This window comes from Canis lupus, chromosome 10, assembly GCF_003254725.2.
Source record: "Canis lupus dingo isolate Sandy chromosome 10, ASM325472v2, whole genome shotgun sequence".
In the NCBI taxonomy this organism is placed as follows: Eukaryota; Metazoa; Chordata; class Mammalia; order Carnivora; family Canidae; genus Canis; species Canis lupus.
The window spans coordinates 27,735,617-27,755,418 of record NC_064252.1 but is presented as its reverse complement, the minus strand read 5'-3'; the positions used below and the strand labels follow the sequence as shown (position 1 = coordinate 27,755,418).

The following is a 19,802-nucleotide window of genomic DNA, read 5'->3' as shown; positions in this document are numbered from 1 at the left end:
TCTCTGCCTCTTTCTCTGCATCTCTCATGAATAAATAAATAAAATCTTTTTTAAAAAAAAAAGTGCTTAGAACAATGCCTGCAACACTGTAAGCACTCGACAAACTTTGACTTGTCGCTTTCGCCACGGCCAATGTACGTCATGGCCCCTTTAAGGGACCCTCCCACTTTTCCAGTCTAAGCGGAAGTGTCCCCTCAGAGTTCCGGAAGTGACCTCAGAGCCCCTCAGAAACATGGCCGCGGAGGGTTCTTCCGGAAGCAGTCACGGGGATCTTCGTGACGCACAACGAGCTACAGCGTCCCGTGGGGTTTCCATGGTGCCCCTCTCGGCCCCCAGTCCCTCCGCTTCCTCTCCCGCCTGAGCGCCGGGAACGGGAAGGCAGGGGTCGAGTCCCGCCCGCGACGTAGACACCACCTGGGGGGAGGAGTCGGGAGAGCGAGTGACCCTCTAGGCCAGCTCGTTCGCGTCTCTATGGTGCCGAGCGCTCCCGTGCGCCGCTCCCGCGCGTCTGGGCGGACGTTGCCCCTTTAATCGGCGGAGGGCGGTGCCGAGGAGGTCCCGCGAGAGCGGCGGGGGGCGGGGGGCGGTGCCGAGGCTTGGGGTCCCGTGGCGGATGGAGCCCGCGATGGAGCCGGAGACTCTGGAGGCGCGAATCAGTGAGTGTCCGGGAGGGGCGCGGGCCGGACCGGAACCGGAACCGGGGGCACGAGGCGGGCCCCTTCCCGGCGGGGGCGGGGTACGCGGCGCCCCCTCCCCACGCTCCGCCTCCGGCCCAGGAGAGGCGGCGCCCGGAGCCGGCTCCCTCCGACCCTGGGGTGGAGGAAGACCCCGCCGCCGCGCGGGCGCTCGGTGGGCGCGGGCACCGCCCACCCATCCGGTCCTCGGGCCGGAGGGAGCTGCGCCCGGAGCCCCCCGGACGGACACCGTCGTCCCCACGCCCCACAGGCCCAGCCTTCTCTGCTGAAGAGCGGACCCCCGAGTCGTTCCTCGGCCCGGGGTGGGGGGCAAGCCAGCAGCCCCTGGGCGGCCCCGCAGGGAGGGCCCTACTCCGAGGGCCGCAAGCCCTCCGCTGCCCGGCCCGGCCTGCGTGATTCCCTCCTCTGCGTTCCTTGAGCCCGCAGCGCCTTTCAGATTTGCTCGTTCCCTCGCCCAGGACTCTGGCCCATCAGATCCTCCAACTCTGGCCACACCGTGGGGATCCCTCGAGCCCCACAGGCTTGGGAGGGCCCCATCTGAGACTCCAGAGGTAGCGTCAAGCTCCCTCCCACTGCCCTCAGCCCAGCCCCTCAGGTTCATACCTCTGCCCGAGCGAGACTCCTTTCCCAGCCTTGGCTGACCTTCCTCCAAGGCCCCTGAACCCCTTCCCTGTGTCTCCTTAGGCACCGGCTCCTATTACTCAGGCTTCGGAGCCCCTACACTTTCTGCCTGGCCCCTAAGCCATATTGCTGACGGAGATACTGGCTCTCACAGCCTGCCTCCTGGACTCTCCCTGGGCTAGTGACAGCTCCTCCCGAGTCTCTTCTTCGGGCCACGTCTGTGCCAGGGCCTCAGGGAGCTCTCGGTCTACCTTCAGCTCGCTCCTTGGTCCCTGGCACGTCAGGGGCTGTGCGGGGTGATTTGCAGTCATGACCAGCCTTCTCTGAGCCAGTCTCGAGCAGAACCGAACCCTGAGGCTGGCCCAGGAACCAGAGCATTTGCAGGCATGTTTCAAAGTCAGTCTAGCCAGTGGAGGGGGAGGGCATGGAAAGGAGGCACGCGGTGGTCACCGAGACTGTGCCAGAACGCCACAAGTGTCCAGGTCCCCGCAGCAGCTTGGGGGGATGGGCAGGGCCCTGGCTAACAGATCTGACAACTGCAGGACAGGACTTGGACTGAGGGTGATACAAAGCAGTCTCGGGTTTAGCAATAGTCCGGGTTTTCCGAGAGTCCAGAGCCTGATCTGAGAAACAGGAGTCCGGACACCTGGGTTTGGCAGCAGGCTGGACTCTAATAGACTGAGGCTACGATTGCTCCCTCTTTTTCTTCCCCATTATCCCTTACCAAAATGATAAGCTCTTCTCTTGCAGTGGTTTGAGGGTGAAGAGTAGCTTCTAGTAGGTAGATGATATCGTCACCGCTGTGGAGTGACAGGATAGAGTTGTGCTGCATTGTGAAAGACTTCTCTCTGCCCTCGCTGGGTGTTCTCCCTTGCTGCCTGCCTGCCGGGGAAAGTGCTCCCCCCAGGTAGAGGTAAGAGGGCTGGGGGCTGGGTGCTCAGGCCAGAGACATTGGTCAGCTCTCACTCTGAGCCCAACGCAGGGGAGAAAGTTGGTGTCTCATGATGCCACTGCTTCTTCCTCACTGGCTTCTGACTCAGGAGCAGTTTGTAGAACTAGCTTCTCTGTCCTCACTCAGACTCATGTGTCTGATACTTCTAAGGGACTTCCTGTTTTATTAGAGTCCCCCACCCAGATGTCATTGAGGATAGGATCTAGCCCCATTCTATCTTTCTAACTCCAGACTCGTGTTCCCCAGCCTCTGGCCGTGTTGGGGATCTAGGAGGCAGAGTAGATGGACACACTTTCCCTTGGTGGGGCAGGTGGCAGCGGGGTGGGGGGGGATGACAGCTATTCTTGGGTCCCTGGGTGTTCAGCAGGGGCTTCCTTTCCCCGAGGGACTAGAAGGCTATGCAGGGCTCCTGGAACAGATTTGTACCGAGAGAAAATGCTTCCTTCAGACCTCTGCTTAGCTCTACCTCCTCTGAGAGCTCTCCCAGAGAGAGCAGCACATCCCCCCCGCCCCCAAACACTTTCCATACGTTCTCCTTGCTATGATTTTCTTCATGGTGCTTCACAACAGTGTACAGTGTTCTGTTTATCTGTCTGAGTGGTAGGTGTTTCTCTCGCTGGGCTGTGAGCTCTGGAAGGGCAGGGATTTTGTCTTGTTTACTTCTGTGACCCCAGCACTCAGAATATTTATTGACTAAATGTGAATTGAATAAATGGCTGCCAGGCACTGGAATCCCAAGGCTCTGGACCTCCCACCACAGCATAGAACCAAGGTGGGCAGGTGCCACATGTTGGGTCCCCAGCCTCCTGTCCACAGATCCCTCTCTATCCGACACCCTCCCCCATGCTGGGCGGTGTTGCCCGTTACACCCCCTGCTCAATGTCCGGCTTGGGTAGAACAGACCAGGATGGGGTGAAGCTTAGAGACAGGCTCTGGGGAAGTAGTGAAGATCTAGCTCTGGCTGTCACCATGGCCTCATCTTGCGTAAAGTATTTTGTCACCTAAATCAGTCCTCATTTCCCTCCAACTTTACAAATGGGGAAACAGAGGTTCAGGGAAGTCACGTGGGCTACTTCATTGTTTTTTAATCAGCATTGGGCATCAGGGAGATGATTGGCTTTGTTTATTACCCCCTTCTGTAAACCTGTGTCCTTTCCTGGCCACTACTCCTTCCTGGATTCAGACTTCTCCAGAACCTATGCCCACCTGCCCACAGCCAAGCCCTCCTTCAGTCATTTGTTTGCCAAGGGAAAATAGGCATGTGCCCAAGAGGCTGAGATGCAGTGCAACTGCAGGCTTGGGCCCTTGGATGAAGGTCAGAGCTGGGGGACACACAAGAGAGAGCTGATCCAGCAGTGCCACCCTGGGCAGGAGCCAGGGTTAGGGAAGACTTCGTGGAGGAGGTGATATCTGAGCTGCAGTCCTTATTACCAAGGTCCTTCGTGCTCTGCCCTTTGCTCAGTGATCTACATCTCTCCTCCTCACACACAGCCTTCATGCCATCCCAGCTTGGTTAACTAACTCCTGCTTGAGCATTGCCTCTTCCAGACAGCCTCCCTGGTCCTAGGCCCGACTGAAATCCCCTGCTCTGGCTCCTTCGCCCTTTGTCACATTGTATTGAGAACCTAGCTTTCCTTGGCCCACTTCCCAGCCAGCCACATGGCTCCTTGAGAGCAGAACTATGGCTTTTTTCTTTTTTTCCTTACTTCTGGATCTGAGTGTATAAATTCCATGAGAACTGTGAGGACACTTTCAGGAGCAGGCAGAAAGGTGTGCAGCTGTGGAGATGGGAACACTAGAGTGTGGCGAACCACCCCTGAGCACTGGCTCTAAAAGTAGCGCTATTCGGGGAGAGGCCACAAAGGGAAGCCAGTGGACAGGAGCTCATCTGTCCATTGATGCAGCTGAAGATCATCACTTGGGTCTTGAAGCTACTGGAACAGGATGTCAAAGGGAGTCTCTTTGTATGCTCAGTCCTGTCCCCTACTGACCAACCCCACTGCCAGAGGGAGTGGGAGAGGCAGGGATCCCTTCACCAGGCCACCATGGCCCTCTCTCCTCCTACAGATAGAGCCACAAATCCTCTAAACAAGGAGCTGAATTGGGCCAGCATCAACGGCTTCTGCGAACAGCTCAACGAGGACTTTGAGGGGTAGGTGGCCTCCTCTTTTGCTCACGTACTCAACAGAATCTACTGGGCACCTGCCTTGCACACTCCAGACCCTGGCCTTGGGCAGAGACATGAGTGGGCGGAGACTCAGCTTTCGTTCTAAATGTGCTTACAAATTAATGATGGTAGTGGGTACTCGGTGCTGCTCGGTGCCACCCTGTAAACCAGGCCTTACTGAACCCATTTTACAGGTGAATAAACTGAGGCCCAGGGGACTCAGGGGTTCCCCACAAAGAAAATGGTAGTCCTGGGCTGCATTAAGCCCAGGCCCGCCTACACCCCAGCCAGTGCTTTGTTGGGACATGCTCCTCAGCTGGGAGGAGGCCAGCAGGCCCTTGGCTCAAAGAGGAGCGAGAACCACCTGCATTAAAATTAGTGCTGTTCAAAAATGCACATTTGGGGCCTGGGTGCAGATAAGGACTAGAGTGGCAGGGAGCTTGGGGTGGCTTTGTTAGCAGGCTCCCCCAGGTGGTGCTGACGTTTGGGGACCGCAGCCAGGGTGCTCCACCTCCACTGCACTCCCACCAGTGCCGGTGCTCTGCTCCAGGAGGCCGTGCATAAAGTGCGCTGACCCCGCATCCAGCTGCTGGGGTGCGAACCCCGTCCCTCTGTCCGCTGAGTCAGCCGGGCATGCCTCCAGGTCTTCTGCTATAAAGGGGAGGCGAGAGCGCTGCCAACCCTGTAGAGCTCCCCTGAAGGCTGGGCAGGAAAATGCATATGAGGCTCCTCATACATCCTAAGCACTGTCACTAGTGATGGGTCTTTTATGATCTAGTGGCGACATTGCCATCTTTGATTTTGCTCAGCAGAATGTCCTGTGTCCCCTCAAATTCCCAGGGAGCTATGTCTGCCCATCCTTCATGGTACCTTGTCATGGTGTACTCCCAGACTGGGTCCTTCAAGGCTGGGGTCCCACTAGCAGTTCTCAGGAAAGCTGGCCGACGGGCCGAGCTCACGCGTTTCAATGGTCCCCAGCTCATATTCCTTGCTGGCCCTGCCCTGTCAGGCCACATCTCTGGCCCCAGATGATCAGAAAAGGAGCTGGGCCTTTGTATCTGCCCCACCAAAGCCACCAAGGGCTGCGATCCGAGTAGGGTGGTGTGGAGCCCTGGGGAGCCTTGGGCTCTGGCTGTTTGGGATCTGTGCTGTTCCTCTCACCTAGGCCTCCGCTTGCCACGCGGCTGTTGGCTCACAAGATCCAGTCACCGCAGGAGTGGGAGGCGATCCAAGCCCTGACGGTAAGAAGAGGGGAGAACGTGCCATCTGTCCCTTGACCACGTGGATACGACCCAGGGAGGCCAAGACTGAAGTCTTTTGGGGGTCCCATCAGGCTCTTCTTTCGAGCCCAAAGGAGTGGTGCCAGAATGACCTCAATCAGGAGTTTGGGCCAGCCCCTGGGGGCCCAGAGCCTCCCGTCCCAGCCCCTGCACCATTAGGCTTCTTGTGGGGAGGAAGCCCTCCAGGACTGTCTGGACTAGGTTCCCTGCTCCAGCTGGGTGTCAGATCTCCAGGAGGCCAGGGTGTCAGATCTCCAGGAGGCCAGTTACATACTGAATGAAGGCCCACCCCGGGCCCACTGAACCCAAGTTCCTTCAGGATCTGCTCCCGGGAACCTGCACATTTATAAAGCTCCCAGGTGCATTATGGAACCAGCTCAGCCCATCAGTGGTCTCCCGACCGAGACAGTACCGTCCTTCCCTTGGGGGTTCAAGTGTTGGCGCTGGGCTTGGGCCAGAACTTTTGAAGCGATGTCAGAAGAAGACTGGGGGATGCACGGTCTGTGGCCCCCAGGAAAGGGCCCCTTAGCAACTCACCATAGACCAAGGCTGACCTTAGGTGGCAGATAAGCAGGTTTTCTTTTCATAGTTATGTATTTGTTTTGATAGGGTTTTCTCAAACTTGCTAGTCCTATGAGTGCACAGATAAATAGGATAAGGCGAGGTGCATGGTGCCTATTGAAGTTTAAAAAACCTTTGCAGAAAAAGAATAGGGAATTCATTTACAAGTGGTGCTCAAATGTGGCCAGGCCATGGAGGGGCTCCCTCGGCGCTGCCAGTTAGACATTGCCAGCCCTCAAGGGCACCCACCCCACCTCAGAAGGTGGTGATCAGGCTCAGGGGCCTCTGACCCTCAGAATCCACTTGTCCTCAGGAGTCATTCCCCCCACCCTCCACCCTCTGAATGCCCATCCCTGGGCTTCCAGGCCCTGGCCAAGGTGTGGGAGGAGAGACTGTCTCTTCTGACCCCTCTCCTTGGGTTCCCCCCACACTAGGTGCTGGAAACATGTATGAAGAGCTGTGGCAAAAGGTTCCATGACGAGGTGGGCAAGTTCCGCTTTCTCAATGAGCTCATCAAGGTCGTGTCTCCCAAGGTGAGTGCTCCCAGCCCCAGTTTAGGCCTGTGCAATCATGGGGGCGGGGGGGTGTTGAAGGAGGACCCTGTGTGGGAGGCACCTGACTGCTGTCCTCCCAGAAACTCACATTGGGGTTCCCACATCTGCTGCTCAGGCTCCCGTTAGAACTCTGGCACAAACACAGAGCCTTCCTTGAGGTCATTCACAGCTGAGTCTGGGATGGTGGGAGGTCCAGGAGGAGGGCTTCCAGGTCACCAGGTAGCTGGCTGCTCTGGAACTGCTCAAGGATGGGGCGGCTCAGGCTTAGTGAGGAATGAGCACAGGGCATGCACGCAGCTGCTGATCAGCCTCCCCAGTAGGCCACTCTGTCTCTGATGTCTCCCCACGCTCCTAGGGTTCTAGTGTAGGGTCTCCCTGTCCCCACCTCACAAGAGTAGCCTCCATGAGACCTTGGATGCTGAGGCCCCAAACCTGAATGGCTGAGCCCCCTGATGGGTCAAGCCCTAGCCTTGGCCTTGGGTGGGGGGTGAGGGGGTCCTCCCGTAGGGCATGCACGTGCTTTTTCTTTTTTAAGATTTTATTTATTCATTCATGAGATACACAGAGACACAGGCAGAGGGAGAAGCAGGCTCCCTGCAGGGAGCTCGATGCGGGACTCAATCCCAGGACCCCGGGATCATGCCCTGAGCCAAAGGCAGACGCTCAACCACTGAGCCACCCAGGCATCCCTAGCATGCACATGCTTATTGCCCCTTGGGTGAGAGCCCACCCCCTTTGTCCCTCCTTCATTCATACCCCTCTCTTGACCAGTAGCAGCTGAATGTTCCAGCCGGCCCCCCATTCTCTTCCCAGGAGGTGACTGGTGTGAGAGCCAGTTGCCTCAGCCTAGTCTGCTGCTAAGAGACTGTGAGTGGGACCCAGGGCCAAGCAATTCCACACCTGCCCCTACCCTGGCCAGCCCCAAGCCAGGTGGCTCCTCCTTCCTGAGGTCACTGAGTTAAGCCAGAGTTGAGCTGGCTGAAAGCAGGCGCTAGGCTCTGCACCTTCCCCGTGTCAGCTCTGCATCCTCACCATGGTGTCACTGCTATCATCCCTACTTAACAGGTGGGGCCAACAGACCTTCAGGGCTGGCACAGCTAGTGAGCAGCAGAGCTAGGAGGTGAGCTCAGTCTGCACCAGTCCAGCCAGGTGGGACGTGAGGGCCCCGCAAGCTGAGATTTCCCTGGAGCCCTGGGGAGCAGCCAGGTTGGGGCAGGGGCTGGGCTGCAGTGAGTGGGGCCAGACAACTGCAAAAGCCTCCTCTCCCCTTGGTGTCTGAAGTACCTGGGCTCACGGACATCAGAGAAGGTGAAGAACAAGATCCTGGAGCTCCTCTACAGCTGGACGGTCGGCCTGCCTGAGGAGGTGAAAATCGCAGAGGCCTACCAGATGCTGAAGAAGCAGGGTGAGGCACCAGATGGTGGGGTGTGAGCAGTGCCTCCTCCCTGAGCTGGGGCTTTTGGCCACTTCAGGGGCAGCTTCTGGCAACGTGGTCATGGAACTGCCCTTTAACTTTCCGAGAACCTATAGCGAGGGGGGCCTGTTTATGGGCTCCACAGAGTGGCCTTAAAATACGGGTGCCTAAACTCCACCACTCAGTTTGGCATCTTAGTTCAGGAGCTGACTCTGGCCCACCAGAGTCCAAAGCCAGTATGCTGGAGAAGGGCTGTCCCCAAGCCTCCATCCTACCCTCGCCTGCCTCCCGCCCCTTCCCATCCCACCCCTGGCCCTAGGTCCTGTTGACAGCCTTCTCACCACTGTCTGCTCCAGGGATTGTGAAGTCCGACCCCAAACTTCCAGATGATGCCACCTTTCCCCTTCCTCCTCCACGACCCAAGAATGTGATCTTTGAGGACGAGGAGAAATCCAAGGTGAGGTTCCAGGGAGGGGTAGGAGGGGTAGACGAGGAGCTTCGGGGCCCACTTGGTCTGAATTCCAGGCCCTGGCTGCCCTGACCTGAAACAGAGGCTCACGCGGGGCACAGTCACCGTAGTGGGTGACAGGCACAGTTTATAAAGCACTTCTGTGTACTGAGTACTTCTCATCCAGAACCCCTGCATTTAGTAAGCGCAGGAGCATGTTTGGTATCCCTGGGATTACTTTGAGGGCATTGAGCAGCAGTTTTGTCTTTGATCCTTTCAATGGTAATTTCATGAACTTTGTGTTGAAGAAGCTTGTGCTCATGGGCAAGAAATTAAACAGCACAGAGGAGCTAAGATACAAAATAAAAGGTCCTGTCTACCTAGTCCCAGCCCCAGAGGGTAAGCGCTATTGAGTTTCTGGTACATGCTTTCTGTACCTTTCTGGTACACCCAGAAAGATCCTCTCGTGATAGTCATATAACATTTTGTACCATTTGTTGAGAACTTCTTTGGGGAGTATTCATGTGCAGTGTTTCAGGCGTCCTATGGCCACCTCCATCAAGTGTCGGTAGAGTCTCACCATTTCTCAAAGAGCTTAATACACGCCCTGTGTCCCCCCAGTGAGGAAATGGGGAGCCAGGATATGACCCCAGGCCCAGTCCTGGTGTCACAGCTGTGCCCCTCCATCCCTGCAGATGCTGGCCCGCTTACTGAAGAGCTCCCACCCCGAGGACCTTCGAGCAGCCAACAAACTCATCAAGGAGATGGTGCAAGAGGTGATGGCCAAGCCCGTGGTGCAGGGAGGAGGCAAAGTGGGGATCTGAGCTGGGCCACCGAGGTGGGGTTGTGTGTGTGCATATGAGGAATCCTGCAGTGACCCAGGTAAAGGGCCTTCTGTGAGGCCAGCTCCCTCTTCCACGAGAAACAGAAATCAGTTAGGCATCGTCCATTATATTTAAGGGACTCACATATGTGTATGTCTTGCATGGGAAGAGAAGAGTATGTGTTTAACTTCTAAGCAAGCATATGGATGTTGTGGGCACACGCTGAAACTTCTTTTATTGATGGAGGCAGGCCATCAAAGCCTACAGTCTGGAGACACTCAGGGCAGAAGTCCCAGGCTGTACTCAGAACAAGCTGGGTGTGCCTTGACAGTGTAGAGGAAGTCCGGGTGGCCCCTCTCAAGGAGGGTGACTATGCTAGAGGGCACAGCACAAGCCCACCTTTTGTCCCACCCGGGAGGAATGTGCATAGTAAGCATGGCGGGCATGGGATGGGAGGGTCTCTGTCCTAGTGTTGAGTTGTGCTCAGTGACCACGAAGGCTCCCTTTGGCTCTCAAGTGCAGGCACCTCCTTTCAAGGGTCAAACACAAGGAGAGCTAGGGTCATGTAAAACCACAGGCGTGGGTATGTAGCTCTGGTCCTCCAGAACCACCCAGCCCAGATTCCCAAGCCACCCTGGAGATTGTGTCTGAGGGCTTTGGAGGTTCTGACTGGCTCCTGCAGAGGCCTGGGCCCAGGGGGCATCAGGACAGAAGAGGAGAGGAAGTGAGCACGTGGTTGGCAGAGGGCTTCTTGGACTTAAATGCCCTGTGCTGGGCACGAGCACTCTGTGGGGGGTCACACCAAGCCAGTGGAAACTAGAGTGCTGTGGACAGTGCCTGGCTCAGAGCAGGCATGACCTGGGCTCTCCCGGGCTGCTGCCTCCCCAGGACCAGAAGCGGATGGAGAAGATCTCAAAGCGGGTGAGTGCCATTGAGGAGGTAAACAACAACGTGAAGCTGCTGACAGAGATGGTGATGAGCCACAGCCAGGGCGGAGCCTCAGCCCGCAGCAGCGAGGACCTCATGAAGGTATGGGTACTGGTCCAGGTTCAGTCTGGGTTCACCGGCCTCCTCTGCCCAGCCCCCACCCTCACCTGGCCCCCCACCGGCCTGACCCTCCCACCCTGCTGCCCCCAGGAGCTGTACCAGCGCTGTGAGCGGATGCGGCCGACACTCTTCCGACTGGCCAGTGACACTGAGGACAACGATGAGGCCTTAGGTGAGCCCCCAGCAGAGTCACCTAAGACTTTTCCTCTGCTGCCTCTCTCAGGCCTTGCTAAGTATCTGCAGTTGACAGGAGCTGCCACCAGGGGGCCCCCCTTCTCCAGGACCTCGGATTCCTCCTCATTGAGGAAGCAGAGAGCAGGAGCAGATGTGGTTATGAGATGCTATGGGCCAAGCCCCTGCTTGGGCAGTTCATTTACTGCCCACAAGCTGAACAAGCTGAAATGGGGAGAAGGAACTTGCCCAGACCAAGAGCATAACAGTGACAGAGCCAGGGTAGGCCAGGGGCTCTCGCCAGACACTGCCTCCTGGTAGGTAAGGGCTGGAAACTGAGGACAAGTCCCGCAGGCTTGAGCAGTCCGGAGCGGGGCCCTGTGACCCCTGCCAGGGCCACATTATCAGGTTCTTGTCCTTATTCTCTGGCATCCAGGGTCTCTGGGCAGCAATCTGGGTGCCATCTCAGCACCTGATACAGTGGAAGCTCACTGAGTGCCTTCTGTGTGCCAGGAACCTAGTCCCTGCCCAAGAGACTTGCTTGCTGCCCAGACCCCTCTAAGCCCCAGCCCCTGAGGGGGTGGTGTTGGTAAGGGCCTAGTTTGTGCCCGGCACTGTTCTAGTCCCTGGGGATATGATTCCTCAGTGGGGCATGCAGCCTATGGAGAGGAGACCGACAATAAGCAAGGACGTGAGCAGTGATGGTTTTCCAGGTGGTGGTCAAGTGGAGACACTGGACAAGAGGAGGTGGCAGGGGGCCTGAGTAGAGCAAACGGGATGCCCCCGCCCCACCCCCTCACCCGAGGGCTGGGATGGATGCAGGTGTTCATCTCCCCCCAAAGGCCCCCACCTTCCCTCAGCCTAGTCTCTCCTCTCTTGCCTGTTCCAGCCGAGATCCTGCAGGCCAACGACAACCTCACCCAGGTGATCAACCTGTACAAGCAGCTGGTGAGGGGTGAGGAGGTCAATGGTGATGCTGCAGCCAGCTCCATCCCTGGTGAGCATTTGGCAGGGGAGCTGGGGAGGGCCCTACCAGGCTGGTGGAGCGCTGGTTCCAGAGCTGGGGGCTGTGACTGCCAGGGTGACCCTGGCCCCTTAAATAGGGAAGGCCCCTAAGGAGAGAGCTGGGGGGGAAGTCTGGGCCAAGGCTGCAGCTGTGGGGGAGGAAGTCTGGACATGAGGAGGAGGGAGAGGGAGCCAGGGTTTGGCAAGGACGGGCAGAAGAAGGAAGGCCTTTCTTTCATTTGATAGATCTGGCACCTGTCATGTGGGGCTGGAAGGCACCCTCCAGGCTTGGTTTACTTATCAGAAGGTGGGAGGGAGGGTTTAGCACACAGATGTTGTAGGCTCGGCTCCAGTCAGAGTGAAGTGACAGCCATGGGGGCCCACAGAGGTTAGAAGGGACCCTGTTGGGGGGCTGCAGGGGCAGGGGTTACACAGAAGCAGCCGAATTTAACTGACATCTCAAAGGATGGGGGGCAGCTGGCCAAGTAGAGAGAAGGAGAAAATAGGTTCTGGACAGAAGGAACACCGTGTGCTAGACAAAGGGCCTGGTGTCAGATTTGGGGGCCAGGACAGTATGGCCAAGGAGGGCAAAGGAAGCAGGAGGGCTGTGGGGGGTGGGGGACAGCTTCCTGCCCCCCAGGTCCCCCCCCCGCCCCAGCACCTTGGCCTCCAACAGCCTGACTGTCCTCCACCCAGGGCGTGCCTGACTCTCCTTTCCCCGCAGGGAGCACCTCGGCCCTGCTGGACCTCTCCGGCCTGGATCTCCCTCCTACGGGCACCACCTACCCAGGCGTGCCCACCCGGCCTGCTGACCCAGCCAGCTCCGAGCAGCCTAGCACCTCAGTTTCCCTGCTTGATGATGAGCTCATGTCTCTGGGTGAGGAAGGGCTGGGGCCCAGAGGAGGGTGGGCTGGCTGCAGGTGGAGGGGATGCCCACAGTACGTGAGGCATCCTGCATCCGGTGGGTCCTGTGGGGTTAGGCCCATTTCACAGCTGAGGAGGCTGAGGCTCAGGAATGTTAAGGAGTTCTTACTGGGTCACTAGCCAAAGGGTGAGACTGGCCAGCCTCTAAAGCGAGCTCTGGTGAGCCGCCCATACCTAGGCTCCAGTGGCCTGTGGGGAAATGGTGGGACTTCCCCACAGCAGGTTAGAGCCAAGAATTGGGAGCCTCCCAGCAGAGAGCTGTGGTTTTCCCACCCATCTAGAGGGAGAGAGGCATGGGACACCTGGGTGGCTCAGCAGTTGAGCATCTGCCTTAGGCTCAGAGTGTGACCCTGGGGTCGGGGGAGAGTCCCTGTGAGGAGCCTGCTTCTCCATCTTTCTGTGTCTCTGTCTCTCTCTCTGCGTCTCTCATGAATACATACATACATACATACATACATACATAAATCTTTAAAAAAAGAGGGAGAGAGGCACAGGGACAGAGCCATGGCCCTGCAGTACCGGAAGCTCCGGGGAAGCTGCTGCCAGAGCCCCAAGCACTCCATGTCCCAGGCCGGTCCTGGACTATGGGCCAGCGGCAGGGCTCAAGAGCCCACGGGGACCAGGCACATGCCTGGGGAAGATGCAGGGGGCAGCCAGCTGGCCAGACAGTTGTTAGGAGTCCAGCTTTCTGATGCAGCAGCCCCCTCTGAGGCTTTAGAAGCAGGAGATCATGGTGGTGGCCTCTCCGTCTCAGCCCTGAAGTTATTAAAAAAGAAATAAAAAGAGCTTGAGCTCTGTCAGAGGAACCTCAAAGGTTTAGTTGCGGGAACTGACTTCAATGCCAAGAGTCAGTGTGTTCTCTCGAGCCAATTCTGAGGTAAAAACCAAACCTAATGGACCGGAAGAAGCACTCATGAGCCAGGGTCCTGGGCAGGTGGCTTCCCTAACCACGGCTACCAGACTGTCGTATCACAGACCACCACTCTCCACCCACCACAGGAGCGGATGCCACCAACATCCCTGCTGTACAGATGCAGAACCAAGGCTCAGGCAGGTGGGGGTGTGCCTTGCCAAAGGGGGCAAGCAGGTTAGGACGAGGCACTCAATCCTGAGTCTCTCTCTGAACCTTTCTGTGGCTCTGACTCAGCTAATCAGCCAGGAAAGGGACACAAGAGCTTGGACAGTGGACCAGGACGGGGCTCCTGTCTAGGCCCAGCAGCTGGCACCCTACCTAAAAGGGTCTGGCCACAGGGTGTCTGTGGGTCTGCTTCTGCCTCCCATCCACCTGCCCCCTCTTCATTCTGAGCTACAGAAAGGGACAGGATGGTCCAGTGACAGAGCACCCCCCCCCCGCCCCCGGCTCATCTGCCCCAGCAGAGCATGTGCCAGGCAACAACTACCCACCTGGGGCAAAGCCACCTTTTTAGGAGAAGTGAGGTGTGCTTCGTACTTCCTGTCCCTGGGCCGCTGCCGCAGAGCCCTGAGCCTCCAGCTCCCATTGGTTTCTACTCAGAAGCAGAGAAAATGTGGGAACAGGAACCAGAAGTGCCAGGGCAGCACCCGCCCAGCTCTGGGGGAATAGAGGAAGCCTGGGGACCACAGAGGGGGCCTGTCCTAAACGGTTCTTCGCCGCAGGAAGGGTGAAGGAGGGGGCAGGGTAAGCAATGCAGACTTCCCGTCTGCTGAGGAGGGTGCCCCGCACGGTGCAGGCACTTCCTCTCGTTGCTCTAGTGTACCGCAGTCCCCTCGTACAGACGGCTGCTGGCTCAGTTTTACAGACGAGGCACAAGGAGGTTGTCACCAGCCTGAGGTTACACAGCCAAGTGGCAGAGCCGTGTTTGAACTCCAGGAATGAGGCCCTGCTCCAGCCGGGCCCAGATGCCGCCACTTGCCAGGTGTGTGGCCTGGGGCAGGTTACTGCACCGCCCTTGGGGTGAACAGGGTAGTTTGAGGATTCAGTGAGTCCCACGGCTGAGGAGCCTGACACGTCAGGGGTGTGTGGGAAACCTTAGCAGCCACCCCCGTGTCATCCCTGCTCTCAGGGTGCTGTGCCCAGAGAGGAGACCCAGCCATCTGGGCTGCCCGTGCCTTGCCTTTGCGGCACTTCAGGCTGCAGGTCACTTCTTCAGGATTTGCTAGAAACAGGATAACTTGTCTTCTCTAGGTAAAACCCGTGGTGAACTTGGTCTCGAGTGTACCTCAGGGCGGGCAGAGGTCAGACTGGTTGGTGACCTGGACTGCCTTCTGCTTATCGGCAGGCCAGTAAGCAGAGCCATCCACAGGGCCCCCATCTCTCCTTGGTCCCAGCCAGCCCACCCTGTGGGCACGGGCCAGGGCAGAGAAGGCCTCAGGAGTCTGCCCCAGCTCACGCCTGCCACTGTGCACATGCGGGCACTGCAGCCCAGCCAACCTGGCTGTTCAGTCTGGGGCACCGCCTGTGCTCTGATGTCCAGAGGCCACTGTTGAGTGGGCACAGTGCCACCCCCTGTCCATGGATCCTCACCTGGTGTCTCCCACTGAATCCTACCTCTCCACCCACTCGGGGCTCCCAGCTGCCCATTGTCTCTGAAGACAAAAGTCCTGATGTCTAGTGATGGAGGTGGCTTCAGAGTGGCAGGAGAGGAACACCAGTGGGTGCAGGGAATGGGCCTTCAGGATCTTTGGTTTCTGCTTCTGCTCTGCTGCTCGTTCCCTCTAAAAGTGGGATTTCCCCGTTGAACTAAGCCTCTCGAGGGGATGTAGAGGGAGGGCAGGAGCCAGTGACCCCCAAGCCAGCACACAGCCCCCAGCCCCTGTGTTTACTCTCAGGAATCCAGCTCCTTTATCTCTGTCTCACTTCCTCTCAGGCCTCAGCGACCCCACACCCCCTCCAGGCCCCAGCTTGGACGGTGCTGGATGGAACAACTTCCAGGTAGGAGGGCCAGGAACCCACCTGACCTGTCCCAGGGGGAGGGCAGCTGGGACAGGCAGCCTTCAGGAGGCAGTGAGGAGAGGGGACCCTGGGGCGGCAGGGGCCCTGGCGCTGAGGCACCTGTCCCCAAGTGGGGTCTGCGGTTGGGGGAAGGCAGGCATTCTCATCTCCACATGCTCTCCCTGCGAGTCTCCATGTTGGGTTGAGACGGGGTTCCCCGTTCTTTTTTGGGGGGTGACTTTAAGGACCCTGGAATGTGATGGTTTCTAGAGTAGAACCCCAGACCAGGCCAGCCCACAAGAGGGGAGTGGGCCAGCAAGAACGTCCTCTTCCGTGCTGCTTCCCCAGATGTCACCTGCAAGGAGGGGAAGGGGCTTCAGGGCAGCGCCAGGTGACTCTGCCCCTTTTCAGCATCGCCCTACCCATCTGCATGCTTTGTGTGCCCAACAGTCCTCCGATGGCGCAGAACCCCCAGCCCCGCCTCAGGTCCCCAGCACAGACAGCCAGCCCTCAGCGCAGACATCCCTGCCAGCAAGCAGTGGTCTGGATGACCTGGACCTCCTGGGGAAGACCCTCCTGCAGCAGTCACTGCCCCCGGAGTCCCAACAAGTGCGGTGGTGAGGGCACCCCCTGGCTGGAATGGGGTGGGAGTCCCTCCCCCCACTCCTCCCCACCTAGAGGACTGCTATGTGCTGAGCTCTGTGCTGGGCTTATGGGAGGCAACAGGGCCCGAGGCAGGTGCAGGGCCCGTTCCGTGGAACAGAGAGGTTATGAGAGAAAGGGGAACTGTACCCTATAGGCCAAGGGTGGCAGGTTGGGGAGCAAGAGCTGCCTATTCCAAGGGGAGGAGACCAAGGCCGGAGAGGCAGGGAGGCATCTCAGCTGATCATTGGGGACAGCCAGGAATCCCAGCCTGTCCTGTGACCCTGATCTCTCGGCCACCAAAGATTCACCCCCAATGCCACGTCCCCCAACAAGGGAGAAGCAGCAGCCTGCCCCCCGGCTCACACTCCGGGACCTGCAGAACAAGAGCAACTGCAGCTCGCCCAGCTCCAGTGCCGCTGGCCTCCTTCATACCGCATCTCCCGAGCCCCCTGGGCCTCCGCAGCAGCCGACTACGACTGAGCTCTCGCTGGCTACCATCACTGTGCCCCTGGAGTCCATCAAACCCAGTGAGTGGGCCAAGGGCGCAGGCAGCTACAGGCTGAACTGGGTCAGCACACCATCCAGCAGCACCCCCTCACTGCCCTTTTGGGAGCTTTGGGTGAGACCCCTGCCCTTCCCAGGATTCCACTTTTTCATCCATCTCAGAGCGAAGGCAGAGTGCTCTATAGAGTCCAAGGTTCCATAGGCAGGAGGACTTCGTACGCTGGCTGCTGAGTGCTGCCTTCCCAGGAAGTCAGGGCGAGGACATAGAGGTTCCAGGTCTCTCCGAGATCATGAAACCAGACCAGGGTAAAGATGTAGGTCCAAGCCTGAGCCTCTCCTGCCCGGGAGCAAAAGGGAGGCCGCTCATAGCCCAGGCTGCGAGCAGACAGGTAAAGCCTGACTAGTCTTCTCGGCCTGTGACTGCCATCCTGTGACTGCCCTGTGACCAAGAGCATCACCCCCTCAGTGTCCCCAGGGAGTGGGTAGTGGTGCCCCTCTCTTACCAGTAGGGAGGATCCTGGACGGCAGAGTGACCGTACCAGGGTCACACGGGGAGAGCAGGACCCCAGCCCCCAGCCAGGCCTTCATCCCAGCTCTCCAGGGAGCAGTGCTGGGGGAGCCACAGCGGTGACTCCGTCCATGGTGGCATCTTGCCTCCACCAACACGGTGGAAGTCTGCCTGCCCCACCTGGGGGCTGGTCTGTAACCCCTGGCCACACTACTGCCCAGGGTCAAGGCAGGGACCTGAGCATGTGGACTCGTTCACTTGTTCCCAGCAGAGCCGCGAGTGCCTGATGTGAGCTGGGTGGGGGGAGCTGGTTGGACGCCCATGGGCTTGGGCCTGGCACCACCCATCACCCTCTCCCCTTCCCTCTGCCAGGCAGCATCTTGCCAGTAACAGTGTATGACCAGCATGGCTTCCGGGTCCTCTTCCACTTTGCCCGAGACCCGCTGCCGGGGCGCTCCGACGTGCTGGTGGTGGTGGTTTCTATGCTGAGCACTGCCCCCCAGCCCATTCGCAACATCGTTTTCCAGTCAGCTGTCCCCAAGGTGACACAAGCCTGCCTCCCTCCTTTCCAGGCAGGGTGATCTGGGGCTGGACGGGAGTCAGCTGTCAGGGGGTGGGGGGAAGGGGGCAGGGTCCCCTGGGGATCAGGGGATAGAAGGGAACCAAGGGACAAGAGCTTCAGGACCCTCCAAGGAAGAGCTGGCAGGTGGACTGGGCCTGGTCCCTCAGGATGGGGACAGGAAGCCGGGGCTAGCTGGGCCCCGTCCTGCTCTCCTGTCTGCAGGTCATGAAAGTGAAGCTGCAGCCGCCTTCAGGCACGGAACTGCCAGCATTTAACCCCATCGTCCACCCCTCTGCCATCACCCAGGTCCTGCTCCTCGCCAACCCCCAGAAGGTGAGGGGCCAGGCCATGACAGCGCCCCGCTATGGGGTGGGGGCAGCCTCTTCTCTCCCTCTGACTCTCTGCCTTCACCCTCTCTGCCGCAGGAGAAGGTTCGTCTCCGCTACAAGCTTCTCTTCACCATGGGCGACCAGACCTACAACGAGATGGGGGACGTGGACCAGTTCCCCCCACCCGAGACCTGGGGGAGCCTCTAGAACAGGGAGGGGCTGGGGAGAGGAGGGGGCAGCAGGACTGGGCGCTGTCTGGCCTGGGTGGGAGGCCATGGTGGCCTAGGACGCCCTTTGTTCCCATGGCCATCCCCCCCTGGCCTGGTGCTTCTCTCCATACCCCTGTGGGCCCCTCCTTCCTTGCCCCCTCCCCTGCGGAGCTGAACCCAGCAGGAGGCTGGGCCTGGGTTTGCACTGCTGGGGACCTTTGCCACAGGGGGGAGCCTGGAGCAGGGGAACAGCTACCTGGCCCTGGAAGGACTTGGGGTCGTAGGGGAGAAGCAGGGCTGTCGGGCAGGGGCCAGGACCTCAGGCCCAGCCCCAACCCCAGCCTGGGGTGGGGTCGTCCCCACCTGTCTCTTATGCCTTATGGGAAGGCCCAGCCATAACTCGGGGGCCATGCTGGAGCAGGAACCAGCTCAGGCCTCCTCCATAGGAACCGGGTGACTGGGGGGGTGACGCCTGCACCCCCAGCTCTTTGCACTCTCTGGTGTGTGGTTTGACACTCTTTGCTTTTCTTTCTCGGTGGCCCTGTGGTCATCGTCTCAGGGGGCCCAGTTGGGGGAGCCCCACCTGTCCCCCACTCCTCGTGGGGGCTTCACTATACCCACCTGCCCCCTTTTGCCGTCAGGCCTCCTGAGGGACTGTGGGGGCTGTAACTGCCAGCCCAGAGGTAACGGCAGACCTAGGGCCCCAGCTGGGAGCTCCAGGGCCCCTGGCCAAGGGAGGTCCCTCATTGGAATCCTCGGGGCGTCTCCTTGGGCCCCTGGCCTCTGCCTCCTGTGGGTGGCCCCCCTCTGCCCATCCGTCTGTCTGTGGGCGGAGTGGGGTCTGTGTGTGAGTGAGAGCAGGAATATTTATGGAAATAAAACGTCCTTTTTCCTGGACCAGCTGCCCTCCTGGCCCTTCTGAGATGGAGGGAGACGAGGGTCCAGGAGTGGGAGGGTCCCGGGGCTGCCCTGCAGGCCTCCCCAGCCCAGTCTTTGGCCATCCAGCCAGGGTTCTCCTCCTCATCACCCCTGAGCCCTTCACAGGAAGAGGCCCTGCTTGGGGGCCCTTGGCGGTGCTGAGTCACCAGAGAGGGCCCAGGGCTGTGGCGGGCCCAGAGCCGTCCCAGCTGGAAGTGAGTGGCCGCTCAGGCCTGCCTGCCAGGAGCCCCAGCTGCTGCAGACGCTGAGTGGGAGGCCCCCTGTTGCGCACAACTTCCGCCTGCTGCTCTCAGCCCTCCAAACACAACTGCGGCCTGCACACCCCTGAGGGCCCTGCCTCGGCTTCTCTTCTCGCTTTCCCCAGAGGCTGCTCCCAGGAAGCAGGGTGCTAATTGCAGCAGAATGTTTCTAGAGAGGCCCAGGGATGCTGCGCTGGGCCCCCTGCCAGTCCCAGCTGGGGCACACTTAACCCCCTGGTGTTACCAGAGTTTTCACTGGGAGACTTGGTCCAGTCCCTGGGGAATGGCTCTGC

General features: G+C 59.1%; 1 protein-coding gene across 4 annotated transcripts; it reads left to right on the top strand.

Moving 5' to 3' along the window:
• Window positions 1-219: 219 nt before the first annotated feature.
• On the top strand, window positions 220-19,228 carry GGA1 (golgi associated, gamma adaptin ear containing, ARF binding protein 1). 4 transcript variants are annotated; one of them, XM_025460616.3, is made up of 17 exons: window positions 220-656; window positions 4,336-4,420; window positions 5,601-5,676; window positions 6,711-6,809; window positions 8,112-8,235; window positions 8,601-8,701; window positions 9,388-9,468; window positions 10,405-10,545; window positions 10,654-10,735; window positions 11,624-11,731; window positions 12,464-12,616; window positions 15,510-15,574; window positions 16,025-16,191; window positions 16,553-16,746; window positions 17,604-17,773; window positions 18,016-18,126; window positions 18,219-19,228. In XM_025460616.3, the coding sequence occupies exons 1-17, from the start codon at window positions 614-616 to the stop codon at window positions 18,327-18,329; spliced, it is 1,911 nt and encodes a 636-aa protein (XP_025316401.1). In that variant the 5' UTR covers window positions 220-613; the 3' UTR covers window positions 18,330-19,228. The 4 variants fall into 4 exon arrangements, with proteins under 4 accessions (XP_025316401.1, XP_025316408.1, XP_025316417.1 ...); XM_025460623.3 differs by lacking the exon at window positions 220-656 and adding an exon at window positions 900-1,246; XM_025460632.3 differs by lacking the exon at window positions 220-656 and adding an exon at window positions 1,556-1,700.
• Window positions 19,229-19,802: the final 574 nt, after the last annotated feature.

Coding starts and splice junctions, on each gene's coding strand:
- GGA1 (XM_025460616.3), top strand. CDS start 614: ATGGAGCCCGCGATGGAGCCGGAGACTCTGGAGGCGCGAATCA. Junction 4,421..5,600: donor CTCAACGAGGACTTTGAGGG/GTAGGTGGCCTC, acceptor CCTCTCACCTAG/GCCTCCGCTTGCCACGCGGC. Junction 16,747..17,603: donor CCTGGAGTCCATCAAACCCA/GTGAGTGGGCCA, acceptor TCCCTCTGCCAG/GCAGCATCTTGCCAGTAACA.